Source organism: Chlorocebus sabaeus, chromosome 16 (genome assembly GCF_047675955.1).
Source record: "Chlorocebus sabaeus isolate Y175 chromosome 16, mChlSab1.0.hap1, whole genome shotgun sequence".
Lineage (NCBI taxonomy): Eukaryota > Metazoa > Chordata > Mammalia > Primates > Cercopithecidae > Chlorocebus > Chlorocebus sabaeus.
Window position 1 is genome coordinate 41,362,144 of NC_132919.1, and position 16,413 is coordinate 41,378,556.

Sequence of the window (16,413 nt, forward strand, 5' to 3'; positions counted from 1 at the left end):
GAGGAGCTGTGCGATGGCGTCCAGGCCGTTGGCCCCTCAGGCGTGTTCCGTAGGGTTTGAGTGCAGGACTCCCCAAGGACCCAGGCTGTGGATGCTGGCGGACGTGATGATGCCGTTGACGAGCTGCTGGATGATCCCTTCTAGCGCGGGGAGGCCTTTGTGCCGGGCAGTGGCCCGCCGCGTGGGGAGGCGGAGACGGGGATGCCGGGCTGGGTACGGGGCCAGGACTCTCTCCCATGGTCTCTTAGGGTCCTTGCTGCCGTCAGCCTGCGCCCCAGGAGGGAACGTGGGGATCTCGAAGCTGTCGTCAAAGATGCCGAAAGCAAACTGTCCGTAGCCCTGCGGCAGCGTGGACAGGTGCTGGTCCACGTTCTCCAGCGGCGGTCGGCTCTGGTCCGTGGGGGCGGTGGCAGGAGTAGAATCGTTTTCTGTGCTCCTGGTCTCTTCAGGAAGCTCCTCGATAAAATCAGACGTGCATCTTGGGCAGATATAATCTGACAGGCGCAGGACGATGTCCAAGGAGCAGCAGTGGCAGAAGAACCGTCCAAGCTGCGGCGACGCCTCGGCCGCTGCGAGGCTGCAGCCGCCAGCCGTTTGCTGCTCCCTCGCTGATCGACGGCCAAACCTTTTATATACTATGTTTTTTCCTACCTACATATTTATGATCAAGTTTAATTTACAAGATAGGCGCTTACAAAGTAAGCGATTAACAACAACAACGAATAATAAATAGAATAATTGAGTCAAATAAGGGTTACTTGAACACAAGCACTGCAATACCATGGATTGCTCTGATAACCAACAGCTGCTAAGAGACTAATGAGCAAGTAGCATCTACGGTTCAAATACACTAAACAGACGGAGGATTCACATGCCGGGAGGGGTGAAGCAAGACGGTATGAGATTTCATCACCTCACTCAGAATGGCAAGCAATTGAAAACATGAATTATTTCTGGAATTTTCAATTTAATATTTTTGGACTACAGTTGACTGCAGGTAACTGAAACCGTGCATAAGGGGGGACTACTGAATCTGTATTTTGAATTTTCTAGCTAAGAATGTCACTTTTTTTACTTTTTTGAGATGGAGTCTTACACTGTCACCCAGGCTGGAGTGCAATGCCACGATCTTGGCTCACTGCAACCTCCACCTCCCGGGTTCAAATGATTCTCCTGCCTCAGCCTCCCAAGTAGCCCGGATGACAGGAACCCGCCACCACACCCAGGTAATTTTTGTATTTTTAGTAGAGACAGGGTTACATTATGTTGGCCAGGCTGTTCTTGAACTCCTGACCTCAGGTGATCCATCCGCCTTGGCCTCCCAAACTGCTGGGATCACAGGTGTAAGCCACCGCCACCGGCCAGAATATCACTTTTTTACAATTTTTTTTTTCCTTAACTTTGAGACAGGGTTTCTCTTTGTCGCCCAGGTTGGGGTGCAGTGGTGCCATCACAGGTCACTGCAACCTCTGCCTCCTAGGCTCAAGCAATCATCCCGCCTCAGCCTCCCTAACAGCTGGGACGACAGGTGTGCGCAACCATGCCTGGCTAATTTTGTGTTTTTTGTAGTGAAGCGTTTAACCATGCTGCCTAGGCTTGTCTTGAACTCCTGGGCCAAGTGATTCACTCGCCTCAGCCTTTCAAAGTGCCAGGATTACAGTCATGAGCCACATGGCCAAGAATATCACTGTTACCTTTAACAGATATTTTTCTTTTTCTTCTTCTTCTTCTTTTTTTTTTTTTTTTTTTTTTTTTTTTTGAGACAGGGTCTCACTGTGTCTCAGGAAGAAAGAAAGAAAGAAAAGAAAAGGAAGAAAAAGAAAGAAAGAAAGAAAGAAAGAAAGAAAGAAAGAAAGAGAAAGAAAGAGAGAGAGAGAGAAAGAAAGAGAGAGAGAGACAGAAAGAAAGAAAAGAAAGAAAAGAAAGAAAGAAAGAAAGAAAGAAAGAAAGAAAGAAAGAAAGAAAGAAAGAAAGAAAGAAAGAAAGAAAGAAAGAAAGGAAGGAAGGAAGGAAGGAAGGAAGGAAGGAAGGAAGGAAGGAAGGAAGGAAGGAAGGAAGGAAGGAAGGAAGGAAGGAAGGAAGGACAAGACAAGACAGGAGGGAGGGGTTGGGCGCAGTGGCTCACGCCTGTAATCCCAGCACTTTGGGAAGCCGAGGAGGGCAGATCATGAGGTCAGGAGATCAAGACCACCCTGGGCTGGAGTGCAATGGCATGAATAAGGCTCACTGCAGCCTCAATCTCTTGGGCTCAAGTGATTCTACCACTACAGCCTCCTAAATAGCTGGGACCACAGGCATTCATCACCCTACCTGGCTACCTTTTAAAATTTTGTGTAGACACCAGGTCTCACTATGCTGCCCAGGCTAGTCTCGAATTCCTGACTCAAATGATCCTTCCGCCATGACCTCCAAAATTGCTGAGATTACCTGCATGAGCCATCGCCCCTGGTCAACAGTTATTTTTCTTTACTGCAAGAGCATTACGTTGTCATGGTAGAAAAGATTAGACTCCATAGATTAAATAAAAACATAAAATCATGTTACCCCACATTTAGAGATAGCCACTATTAGCCTTCAGATATATTCCTCCAGGGCCTTTTTAATGAATCTCAATACAGGGATATATATGCTCCCAAGTCCTTCAACTTTCTGTGGTCGCCTGTTCTTTGACAGCCAAATAAAATATCTTGGTCTCATGCCACGTGCTAAGGGACATCAAGCCTTCTCCTGATAATTTTCCAATCCCCGGTTCAGCCAAATCCCACCTCCATTTCCTAAAGTTGCTGTCTGCTCTCTTCTCTGCTTTGTCCCTGCACCCTCTACTCCATTTATCTCCTCCTTTGTCCCCAAAGGTCACCAAGCACTCAGTGGAAAACAGATTCTTCTTTAGTGGAGTTCGGGATCAAGAAGGTGACCCCTAACCAAGCACAAAGTGGGAGATGACATAAGGTTCAGCGCTGACCATTGCTGTCAGCAATGGAGATTTCTTATGGACTTCTGCGTCCAGGGTCTTGCCCTGCTGCCATCTTGGTCTTCTCCCTTCCACCTCTAACCAGGTCCTTCTCCACTTTGCTACACATGTCAGGACCTTGAAAATAGAGTCTTTCTGACCTATCAGAAAGAAAGATCAGATTCCTGGCACTTCTGTTGTGCAGAACAGCTTAGCTCATCTCTACATCTATACTTTTCTCTCCTAATAGAGCTTGTCCAGGTACCTGTTCTTTCATAGTAGGGGGAGGGGTGATAGTGGGGATGGGGATGGAGACAAAAAAAGACAGAGATATCAAGAGAGTTTCCAAAACTAAGAAACAAGGTGTCATAGGGCCCTACGACCACCCTCTGTTTCAAAGACTCATTTGAATGGCCCACAGAACTCAAACAAATGGCTAGACTCATAGTTTAGTTCATTGCATTGAAAGAATACAGATTTACATCCTGATCTAGTTTGAAGGAAAAAGAAAGAAGGAAGGAAGGAAGGAAGGAAGGAAGGAAGGAAGGAAGGAAGGAAGGAAGGAAAAGAATACAGATTAGCAGCCTGGGCAACATGGTGAAATCCCGTCTCTACCAAAAATAAAAACAAAACAAAATAAAATAAAATAAAATAATTAGCTGGGTGTGGTGATGGGCGCCTGTATTCTCAGCTACTGGGGAGGCTGAGGTGGGAGGATCACCTGAGCCTGAGAGGCGGAGGTTGCAATGAGCCAAGATCACACCACTGCACTCCAGTCTGGCAGACAGAGAGAGACCCTGTCTCAAGAAAAAAGAAAAAAAAAAGAAAAAAGAAAGAGAAAGAAAAGAAAAAGAAAGGAAAGGGAGGGGAGGGGAGGGGAGGGGAAGGGAGGGGAGGGGAGGGGAGGGGAAGGGAGGGGAGGGGAGGGGAAGGGAGGGGAGGGGAAGGGAGGGGAAGGGAGGGGAAGGGAAGGGAGGGGAAGGGAGGGGAAGGGGAGGGGGAGGGGAAGGGAGGGGGAGGGGAGGGGAAGGGAGGGGAGGGGAAGGGAGGGGAAAGGAGGGGGAGGGGAGGGGAAGGGAGGGGAGGGGGAAGGGAGGGGAGGGGAGGGGAGGGAAGGGAAGGGAAGGGGAAGACAGGAGGGAGGGGTCAGGCGCAGTGGCTCACGCCTGTAATCCCAGCACTTTGGGAAGCCGAGGCTGGCGGATCATGAGGTCAAGAGATCAAGACCACCCTGGCTAACACAGTGAAACCCCGTCTCTACTAAAAATACAAAAAATTAGCCGGGCGTGGTGGCGGGCGCCTGTAGTTCCAGCTACTGGGGAGGCTGAGGCGGGAGAATGGCGTGAACCCGGGAGGCAGAGCTTGCAGTGAGCCGAGATTGTGCCACTGCACTCCAGCCTGGGTGACAGAGCGAGACTCTGTCCGCCCCACAAAAAAAAAAAAAAGAAAAAAGAAAGGAGGGAGGGAAGGAGGAAGGACCCTTATTTACTTAACTGATCCCATATTATTAGACATTAACTTGTTTTCATTTTTTACTGTAATGGATAACACTTCAACAACATCCCTGTAATTATGATGGTGGTGCTATGTCCAGTGCTGTTATGACTCAAAGAGAAATTCCCACATGATTACACCCTGGTTCACCTTATGAGGAGGGAGAGCTCCCCTCAGGCTAAGTCCTAACACATCCTGTCTAGGGGACCTTACAAGTATTGTGGCCCCAGGATAGTTACAAGGGGGCTGTTTACAGACAATGGGACAATGAGAAGCTGGCTGCCTTGACTCCCTACCCCATCCTCCAAATGGAAGGTGCCTCTCTCTAGAGTCCATCTGGAGGGCTCCGGATTCCTCCTCATTTTCCTCTTCCTCTGTTGTCCCTCCCCTCCCCTATCCCACACCAAACCCAGGTGCATCTCATCTTGGAGCTGTGAGGGAGAAGGCTCCAGACCCTTCCTGTGTCTCAGTCCAGCAACTGCTTTGACAGAGCTGTAAGGAGGGAGGAAAGCAAACCAAACCTTAGGGTACAGTGAATGAACAAGAGAAGGAGAGGAATACATCAAAAATACCCATTGTGAGTTGGGCACGGTGGCTCATGCCTGTAATCCCAACACTTTGGGAGGCCGAAGCAGATGGATTGCTTGAGCCCAGGAGGTCAAGACCAGCTTAGGCAACAAAAATTAGCCAGGCATGGTGGTGTGCACCTGTAGTCCCAGCTACTTGGGAGGCTGAGGTGGGAGGATCACCTGAGCCCAGGAGGTTGATGCAGGACTAAGCCATGATCTAGCTACCAAACTCCAGCCTGAGTGACAGAGAAAATATGCATTGTGACATTTGGAGCTACAACTCTGCCACAAAACAAAAGCAGCATCTGCATCCTTCATTCAATATTTCCTTAAGATAGGTTACTATATATTAGGCATTTATATGGTTTGGCTGTGTCCCCACCCAAATCTCATCTTGAATTGTAGCTCCTGTAATTCCTAAGTGTTGGGGAAGAAGGCCGGTGGGAGATAATTGAATCGTGGGGGTGGTCCCCTATACTGTTCTCATGGTAGTGAATAAGTCTCTCAGCATCTGATGTTTTTGTAAGGGGTTTCCCCTTTCGCTTGGGTCTCAATTATCTCTTGCCTGCAGCCATGTGGGACGTAGCTTTCTCCTTCCACCATGATCGTGGGGTCTCCCCAACCACGTGGCGCTGTGAGTTCATCGAACCTCTTTTTCTTTGTAAAATCCCCAGTCTCGAGTATGTCTTTGTCGGCAGTGTGAAAACAGACGAATACAGGCATTGACTGTTACAAGTGCTTTCCAAGTATTAACTTAATTTCCCTAGTATCCTATGAGTTTAGGAACTGTTATTATCCCCACATTACAGATGAAGAAATTGAGAAATGAGGACATTGAGTAATTTGCTCAAGGTCATGCAGGTGTAATTGGCAGAGATGAGATTCCAACCTAGGCTGTCTGCCTCTCTGTTTGCTATGTGGCCTCTCCTTAGGAGTGAAATTGAAAAGAATGCATGCATTTCAAGGGTTTCAAAACAGGTGCCCTCCTGAAGGTTGTTATCTATTTTAAACTTCTGTGTAAACAGAACTGTATTCATTCAATAGTTATTTGTTGAGTGCTTACTACATGCCAGATGCCGGGGCCACATCGATGAACCAGACATAAACCTGCTATCAAGGAGTTTCTAGAAAACAGGACAAACGCCACACTTGGCTGGCTTTGCTGTGGTATAGACAACAGCAGGGTGCCCTGGAGCAGTCAGAATCATACTTAGTTTAGTTTTAGGGTTAGAAAAGACTTCTGGGCCCAAGTGCAGTGGCTCATGCCTATAATTTCAGCATTTTGGAAGACCGAGGCAGGAGGACTGCTTGAGTCCAGAAGTTCAAGACTAGCCTGGGCAGCACAGTGAGATCCTGTCTCTACAAAATTTAAAAATTAGCCAAGTATGGTGGTGCACGCCTGTGGTTCCAGCTACTTGGGAGGCTGAGGTGAGAGGATTGCTTGAGCCTCGGAGGTCAAGGCTGCAATGAGCCATGATTGCGTCACTGCACTCCAGCCTGGGCAACAGAGACCCTATCTCAAAAAAAGGAAAAAGACTTCCTGCAGGGCAAGATTTATGAACTAAGAGCCAGGCTGATGAGGAAGAGTTAGCCAGGAGAGTGGGGACTTTGGAAATGTAACCAATGGGGCTACCTTATAGTTTTTGAGGGTCCTAGGCATTTCACTTTCATGGCCCCTCCCTCCCTTAAACAAACATATGAAAATACATATTTTATGGCTGTGTTGGTATAAACACGTAAATTACTATTATATATTAAAACACCTTCTGCAATTTAAAAGTTCATTGTTTTTCTTTCTAATTTTAAAGAAATTAAAACATGTTCATAGATCCCTAAAAATACTGTGGTCCCCAAGTGCTGTGCCTTCAGAAGTCTGCAGAAATGGAGCCTGGAGGTGGCAGGTGCAGGTGAGAAAGACCTTTGTCAGCCAAGGAAAGGGTTTAGATGTGATCCTGAATGTTCTAGGAGCTACATATGGGTTTTAAGGAGAGCAATGTGAACGGGTTCATTTCAGAAAGATCCTGTAGCTTCAGTGTGGAGCATGGCTGGGAGGGAAGGCTGGAGGTGAAGTCATGAGCTCTGAGTGTGTCAGAGGGATCCAGGGGAGATCTGAGGGCACACACAACCAAGGAAGGAACCCAGGGAAGGGGACAGACAAACTTAGAGACTAACGGGGTAAAATCAATGGGACTTGGCAATTGGTCGAATGCAGGGGTGAGGAGAGGGGGCATCCAAGGAGATTCCCAGGTGTGTGACTTGGGCCCCTGAGTAGAGTCATCTGTTACACTGCAGATGAAAAGGAACAGATTGGAGGGCATGGTAGGAAAAAATAGTTAAGCTTTTATTTTTTTAGCAGTATTGAGTTTGTGATGCCTTTAAGACATCCACAGGGAGAGATTTTTCAGAGGCAATGGGTCAAATGGTTCTAAAAAAAATTGCAGTGATTTAAAAAGTATCAAGCCACTATCCACTGTCAATAGAACATATACTCTATATTTTCAAGACACTTTAGAGTTCTTAAGGTAATGTCACATGTGTTTTCATTTTGTGCTTATACTATCATGGTTAAGAGCATGAACTCTAGGCCAGGCATGGCTCACACCTGTAATCCCAGCACTTTGGGAAGACAGGGTGGGCAGATGGCTTGAACCCGGAGTTTGAGACAAGCCTGGGCAACATAGTGAAACTTTATCTCTACAAAAAACAAACAAACAAACAAACAAAAAAGCCAGCTGGCATGGGCTTATAGTCCCATCTACTCAGGAGGTTACGGTGGGAGGATCCCTTGAGCCCAGGAGGTTGAGGCTGCAGTAAGCATGATTGTGTCATTGCACACTCCACCCTAAGTGACAAAGTGAGACCCTATCAATAAAAAGAAAGGGAAAGAAAGAAAGAAAGAAAGAAAGAAAGAAAGAAAGAAAGAAAGAAAGAAAGGAAGGAAGGAAGGAAGGAAGGAAGGAAGGAAGGAAGGAAAGAAAGAGAAAGAAAGAAAGAAAGAAAGAAAGAAAGAAAGAAAGAAAGAAAGAAAGAAAGAAAGAAAGAAAGAAAGAAAGAAAGAAAGAAAGAAAAGACAGGGAAAAGAAGAAGAAAAGGAAAAAAGGAAAGAAGGAAGGAAGGAAGGAAGGAAGGAAGGAAGGAAGGAAGGAAGGAAGGAAGGAAGGAAGGAAGGAAGGAAAAGAGAGAGAGCATGGGCTCTAGCCACAGACTGCGTGGTTCAAATCTCATGAGTGCCACTTTGTAACTGTGTCATGTTGGGAAAGTTATTTAAACCTTCTTTGCTTCAAGTTTTCCATCTGTAAAATGGGTGGAATAACAGTCCCAGCTCAGAGGTATATGATTAAGTGAACAAACAGCTATAAAACACTTAGAGCAGGTGCCTGGCATTTAGCAAGCACTCAATAAGGACAACTGTTCCTATTCCCACCGCAGCAGCAGCGCCTATTATATTCCCCACTTCCCTAGACCTTTCTATGGTAGTGGAGTTTGCAGGAATCCTCATCTGCACTATCTTTCATTGCATCTCCTCCTGGCCACTGTTGCTTATATCTGCCATATTGATGAGAAAGGAGTGTGAAGGTGACCAGGGTTTTCTGGAGGGTCTATGATGGGGCTTGGCATCCTGGGAGAAGTCAACATTACAAATGGTGGCATTCAATGGCAAAAGCCTTTATGAAGGTCTCCGAAGGAGGGAGGAGTCGCTAAAATGGAGACCTGTCCAAAACTGGAGGAAAGGGGAAACATGGTTCATGGTAAATGAGCTTGACTTCGTTTAGTCCATGTTAGCTAATAAAAGCTTCCCAGAAGTTCGCAAAGCAACTCCTGTTGCTGACCTGACACTGCAGCTGCAGTCAGGGTTCAGCCAACCTGCATAGCAACACGCTGAGGTGAGGCCAACTGGCTTCCCAGATAACACAGAAGGAACAAATCCCAGAGTCTGTTTAATTCCGGCCAAACTTAACCGAATGTAGAAAAAAAAATGGATGTTCCTAGGAGGTCTGACAGCTGTTGAGAATATGTGTATAGTAAAGCAGACTAGGGCAGGGGAGTCATCAGATCATCTTGTGATTAAATCAGATGGACAGGACTTTGCCAGGCGCTTTTCGTATTAGTTCACCCTCCCAACAATCCCACTAGCAAAGTGTTATTCACCTCTTTAACAGAAAAGTTAAATAATTTTCCTGCAGTGATCCAGCCAGGAAGGGGTAGAGCTGGGATTGGATCTGGGTCTATTTGACTCCAGGACCTAAACTCTTTCTGTGGATCAAAAAGATGGATAGGCTGGGTGCAGTGGCTCACCCCTGTAATCCCAACACTGGGAGGCAGAGGTGGGAAAATTGCTTGAGCCCGGGATTTCGAGACCGGCCTGGGTGACATGGTGAGACTCAGTCTCCAAACAAAATAAATAAAATAAATAAAAAATTAGCCAGGTGTGGTGGCATGTGCCTGTGTTCTCAGCTACTTGGGAAGTTGAGAGGGGAGGATCACTTGAGTCCAGGAAGTTGAAACTGCAGTGAGCTGTGTTTGCATCACTACGCTCCAGACTGTGCAACAGAGCAAAACCCTATCTTGAAAGAAAAATTAAAAAGATGGATAGCAGTGCTGAGCTTTGGGGCCGTTCATGGCACTGTTCTGGGTTGTCGTTAGCAAATAATAACAACAATTAACATTTATTGCCCTGTGCTAAGGCCCTTATGTATATCATTTCATTTGCTTCCCCTAGCAACCCTATAGAGAGGATACTACTATTGCCTTGCTTTTGCAGATAAGATTAAGGTGCAGGGAATCTGCATAATGTGTCCAAGGTCACACACCTAGTAAATGGCAGAGCTAGGACTCAAGCCCAGGGAGTCTCCAAAACCCATGCATTCATGCCGCATGCTGTTCTCCTACCAGAAACAGGAACCAGCAGCTCTTGGCATTAACCCTAACCCCAACAGTTCTAAAGTCCTGTTCAAGGGCAGGAGGAGGGACTTGCAGGTCCACATAATTCCTGCATGAGCTTTGGAACCAGGCAGCACTAAATTCACACCGAGCCTGGCAACTCACGGTCAGGACTGCTTCTCAGCTTGGCCTCCAGCCTCCTCTTCTCCACCCAGATCCAGCTATGGCTGCCTGCTCCTTTCTGCCATTTTCCAGGATTGTTATGTGAACACACAGGGAAACAAAAGTGCTACAATCCCGTCTGTGTCCAGCCCCGTCCTCTCTTGCTTTCCGCCCAACATCAACAGACCACAGCGCCCCCTCAGTTTCCCCAGAAAGAGGTTGCTCACCTACATGCACAACAATAGTGAATGATGTGAAATTTACTGAAAGTTTCAAGGCAGAGCTGGGGAAGGGGATCTACTGAAAACAATTTCATTTTTATTCTTCCATACTTCTTTTTAGCCTACTACCCATTTCTTGTCACCCCACCACCACCACCACCACCTGGCTTTTCTCCCCACACATTCCCTGCCATGGTAGGGGTGGTGACCCAGAGGGGACTTCTCTCTTCTCCATGTCTTGCTCTTCTCTGCGGTTTTTCTCGGACCCCTGCTCCAGTTAAGCACCATCTTTTCTTACCCAGCACACCTTTGGGTGCCTCCCTCCAGCCCAGGTGGTTTGTTAAAGTGTTTCTTCTGAGTAAGTGCCATTCTCTCCCTGCAAGGGGCTTCCTTGGCCAGTAACCATTTGTTAAAGCTCTTTAATAAAAGGACAACGATGAAAATGGCCATTATAGCCAGAGCTGTAGTGCTTATCTTGGGAAGGGAAGCGCGACAGACTTTGCCTGCACTGGCCTTTCCCTCACTTCCTCCATTTCCAAAGGTCACTGGTTTCAAAGGTCTTGGCAAGTCTGCCCTGAGCTCCTCTTTTCCCATCTGTGGGTTTCTAACTCCTCCTAACAGCAAGAGGGATTTGTTTCTGAAGGTTGCCAAAGGGAGTGGCAAGAACCTCTCAGAGAGCAATTACGTTGAAGAGCTCTCCCTGGAGAACAGGCTCTTTCTCTTCCAAATTGGAAAATCCTCACATTGTGCCAATTAGTCCAGAGGGCACTTGGAACTTCACCAGCCGAAACGCTCACAACTCTTAAAGGGAAAATGAGCAAGGAACAAACGCAAACTTCAAGGGGCTGTGGCAGGAGCCAGGTGGCTTGTAAAGAAAAAGCACAAGGTAAGAATGAGCTGTGACTCCGGTGGAACACAGTGTTAAATCCATCTCAGAAACAACCGTCACCGATTAAAGTTAAATTCGGGGCTTTTTTCTCCTGAGAAAGTGTAGATTTCATTGCCAAATGCTACAGCCAACCCCAGTACCCTGGAGGTGAAATGTCTATTTTGAAAAAGACGTAACATCAGAAACATCTTGCTGCCCATAAGTGAAGGGATTATATGACCCACTGAAGGTTAATTATTTATTATAGTAACAGAATGGCCCCAGCCTGGACAACATAGAGAGACCCTGTCTCTACCAAAAATTTAAAAATTGACTGGGTGTGGTAGTGCTTACCTGTGATCCCAGCTACTTGGGAAGTTGGAGGATCACTTGAGTCCAGGAGGTCGAGGCTGCAATGAGCTGTGATTGTGCCACTGCACTCTAGCCTGAGTGACAGAGCAAGACCGTGTTCCCCTCCCCTGCAAAAAAAAGAATGACTGTCCGGGCACTGCACAATGACTCACATCTGTAATCCTAGCACTTTGGGAGGCTGAGGCTGGTGGATTGCTTGAGCTCAGGAGTTTGAGACCAGCCTGGACAACATGGTGAAACCCCATTTCTACAAAAAATACAAAAAAATTAGACGGGCATGGTGGCTTATGCCTGTACTCCCCGCTACTAGAGGGCTAAGGTGGGAGGATCCCTTGAGCTCAGGAGGCAGAGGTTGAAGTGAGCCGAGATTGCGCCACTGTACGCCACCCTGGGTGACAGAGTGAGACCCTGTCTCAAAAAAAAAAAAAAAAAAAAACAAGAATGGCAAACATGGTTACATGTTCCTTTTTAATCGTATTGGCTTTGGGATGCAGTGTAAGATTTATTTTGAAATATATTTGCTGCCTTTCTTACACTTTGCCAAAGACAACATCCAACTTTGTTTGCTGTCCCCAGGTGAACAGCAGCTGATTGTCTGGACGAGTCTGAAGGTATGCAGGCTGGCAGAAGGAAGCTGACTTGGATGAACATCTTGCCATATGGAGTCACAAATTGAATGGCCCCTTTTCAGCTTGGTTGAGAGCAAGCTCCTGAAGCTTCAATCTGGGGTCAGTTTGGGGAAAAGAAGAAATCTTACAGAAACTGTCCAGGACACATCACATGTAGGTTGGAAGAGGGACATTGACAGGGGCAATCTAGTCCAGGGCGAGCTCTGTATGCCAGAGGACACCAGACCAAGGTATCTCATTGATGATACTATTTAATTCCAGAGGGAGTCAGCCGGATGTAGCTCTTGCTTTTGAGTCTAGCCCTGATGTTCTCAGCTGACAGATTCTTTTTTTTCTTTTGAGGCAGGGTCTCACTGTCACCCAGGATGGAGTGCAGCGGTGCCATCACAGCTCAGGCGGTCCTCCCACCTCAGCCTCCCAAGTAGTTAGGACTACAGGCATGCACCGCCGTACTTGGTTAATTTTTGTATTTTTTGTAGAGACAGGGTTTCACCGTGTTGCCCAGGCTTGTCTATAACTCCTTGGCTCAAGCAATCCTCCCATCTTCGCTTCCCAAAGTGCTGGGATTATAGACATGAGCCACCGTGCCCAGCTTGGCTGATAAATTCTAATGGCAGAAAAAATGAAATACCAAGATTGTTTGTAAACATCACAGCAAAATATTGCACTTATTTCACTGCCCCCTGAAGTGACCACGTTTTTGTTTTGCTTTGTTTTGTCACAGGGGTCTCACTCTGTCACCCAGGTTGCAGTGCAGTGGCATGATCATAGCTCACTGCAGCCTCAGCTTCCTGGGCTCAAGTGATTCTCCCACCCCACACTCTTAAGTAACTGGAACTACAGGCATGCACCACCATGCCCGGCTATTTTTTTTATTTTTATTTTTATTTGTAGAGATAGGATCTCACTATATTGCCCAGGCTGGTCTAGAACTCCTGGGCTCAAATGATCCTCCCACCTCCGCCTCCCAAAGTGCTGAGGTTACATGTCTGAGTCATTGCACCCAGTCAGTGACCACTTTTGAGAAACAAAAAAACAAATTCCCAATCCTAACGTATCATGGATCTGAGCCCCAAAGCATGTGTGTCTTCACCAGATTTGATTTACTTTAACTAAGTACATTCTTTAAAATAAATAAATAAAGGGTCTCCCTATGTTGCCCAGGCTGGTCTTGAACTCCTGAGCTCAAGCGATCCTCCATGTTGGCCTCCCAAAGGGCTGGGATTACAGGTGTGAGCCACTGCATCTGGCTTTAACCAAGTACATTCTAACACAACTTCTTTTAATTTAGGGTTTTGGGGGGTTTTTTTCCTTTACTTTTTTACATTGGTGTATTAATTTTTAAATATTTTCTCAGCAGTTGCTTTTTCCTAATTCAGATGAAAACAGGGCCTGGCTTGGGCTTTAGCAAATTAAAACAGGTTATGCTTCTACGAGCAGAGTTAAATGTGTTCCCAGAGAGTTGCCAGTGCCACTTTATTTTTGGTTACAGTTCTCTCAAGAGTAACTTTTAATAGCTCTTGAAGTAGGGGCAGTAATCCTTGGAAACAAGACAAACCAGTTTTCTCCCCTCTACCCCACAACGCCCTTTTGCCTTTACCTGAAGCAACTAAATTAGAAGCTGAATGTCATGAATCCTATAGTTTTACTTGAAATTTCCTGCTGCTGACACTGATGTTTTCTTTTTTGTTAGAATCAGGAACACTTAAAAAGTCAAACCTCCTCATGACCTGATCTCAAAGTATATTTGAATTTTTCTTTTTTTTTTTTTTTTTTTTGAGATGGAGTTTTGCTCTTGTTGCCCAGGCTGGAGTGCAATGGCGCAGTCTTGGCTCACTGCAGCCTCTGCCTCCCAGGTTCAAGTGATTCTCCTGCCTCACCCTCCTCCTGAGTAGCTGGGATTACAGGCACCTGCCAAGACACCCAGCTAAGTTTTGTATTTTTGGTAGAGACAGGGGTTTCACCATGTTGGCCAGGCTGGTCTTGAACTCCTGACCTCTGGTGATCTGCCCACCTCAGCCTCCCAAAGTGCTGGGATTATAGGCATGAGCCACCACGCCCAGCCTGTAATGTTTTTTTCCCATGGCAATATTTCTCAGCGACTCTGGGCTTATGAAGAAGAGTATAACAATGCCTATCCCAGTTTTAAAACCACGTTGTATTTAGTCACAATTAGGCAAGGCTGTGAGTGATAGAAAACCCAAACCCACCGTAGCTTAAGACAGAAATTTATTTTTCTCCCATGTAAAGCAAGAAAAGGAGTACAAAGGTGGAATGGTGGCTCCAGTACTCAAAATCCTCAGGGACCTCGGCCCATTCTAGCATATCTTCCTACCATGATCCCAAATGGTTGCATTCACATTCCAGCCAGCAAAATAAAAGATGGGGAAAGGGAACAAAAGGCACACCAAAGGGGATGGTTTCCAGCTACTGCCAGAAGAACACTTCTGTTTATATCCTGGTGGCCAGAACTTAGTCACATGGCCACACTTAACTGCTGGGAAATGTAGTATTTTTTTTTTCTGGATGGCTGTGTGCCCAGTTAAAAATTCTGCCTCTATGCCATACACCCTAGGGCCTATGGTCTTAAAATTTACCAATTTCTATCCATTTTACCTTGAGAATTTGAAACACCTCTTGAGATTACTAAATAACAATATAAGGTGGTATAAAATCAGTATCAGAAACACCCCCACCCTTTATAATATTCATACAACATTTTACCAGAATTTTGCTTTGGGAGTCTCTAGGAATTGAATAACTCTAAAACCAGAAAAAGCTTTAAGCAAAACAATGTTCATCACAGTTATTTAAAATCAGAAAAACTGAAATGACACTTTGAGAGGCCCAGTTGGGCAATTGCTAGAGCCCAGGAGTTTGAGACCAGCCCAGGCAACATGGTGAAACCCTGTCTCTACAAAAAAAATTTTTAAAAATAATCCAGGCATGGTGGTGCACACTTGTCATCCCAGCTACTTGGGAAGCTGAGGTGGGAAGATCACATGAGCCGGGGATGTCGAGGTTGCAGTGAGCCAAGATGTCACCACTGCGCTCCAGCTGGGTGACAGAATGAGACCCTGTCTGAAAAAAAAAAAAAAAGAAAAGAAAAGAAAAGAAAAAGTGAAATTTGAATAAATGTCAAAATATGGAGGACTGGTAAGATGAAGTGTAGAATATTTTTTAATGGAATATTATGTATCGGTTAAAAATGATGTTTACAAGGCCAGACACAGTGGCTTAGGCCTGTAATCCCAGCCCTTCAGGAGGCCAAGGCAGGAGGGCCACTTGATGCCAGGAGTTCAAGACCAGTCTGGGAAACAAAATGAGACTTTGTCTCTACAAAAAAATTGAAAAATTAGCAGGCTGTGGCGGTGGCACCTGTAGTCCCAGCTACGCGGGAGACTGAGGCAGAAAGATCACTTGAGCCCAGGAGCTCAAGGCTGCTGTGAGCTATGACCATATCACTGCACTCTGCTCTCCAACTTGGGCAACAGAGCAAGACCTTATCTCTTTTAAAAAAAAATTATATTGCAAAGAACCCACAGTAATATAGATAAATTCTTACAATGCCCCGTTAAATAAAAATATGGGGATATGAATTAAGCCAAATGATTTTTTTGGATAATGAGACTTTTAATAACTATATTTCCTACATTTCTTTATTTTCTAAATTTTGTTACTATTACACTTATTTTATTAGAAATAAAAAATGCTGCTGGGTGCAGTGGCTCATTCCTATAATCCCAACACTTTGGGAGGCCAAGATGGGTGGATCACCTGAGGTCAGGAGTTGGAGACCAGCCTGGCCAACATGGTGAAACCCTGTCTCTACTAAAAATACAAAATGAGCCGGGTGTGGTATCACATGCCTGTAATCCCAGCTACTCGGGAGGCTGAGGCAGGAGAATCGCTTGAACCCAGGAGGCGGAGGTTGCAGTGAACCAAGATGGCACCATGGCACCCCAGCCTGGGCTACAAGAGTGAAACTCTATCTCAAAAAAATAAATAAATAAATAATATCCTATCCCCTAGTCTCTCTGGGTACCTACACTTTACAAATCTTTAGGTACCTATACTCTACCCATCTCTAGATACCTATACTCTACCCAGCTTATAGGGCTCAGTTTAATCTGACCTCCTGTCCAAAAGCTTTTCTGGCCATTCCCTCTCTTCTGCATTATTGCTGACACCACTTGTAATGGGAAGTCGTTTCTTTCTTTCTTTTTTTTTTTTTTTTTTAGAAGAGCCTCAGTTGGTTATCCAGGCT

General features: G+C 45.9%; 1 protein-coding gene across 1 annotated transcript in view; it reads right to left on the reverse strand.

Moving 5' to 3' along the window:
• Positions 1–16,413, reverse strand: part of LOC103243827 (uncharacterized) — a 43,027-nt gene that overhangs the window by 693 nt on the left and 25,921 nt on the right. The window contains 2 exon segments of the mRNA XM_073005413.1: positions 3–651; positions 6,077–6,202. Coding sequence (XP_072861514.1) covers positions 3–651; positions 6,077–6,202 — 775 coding nt within the window.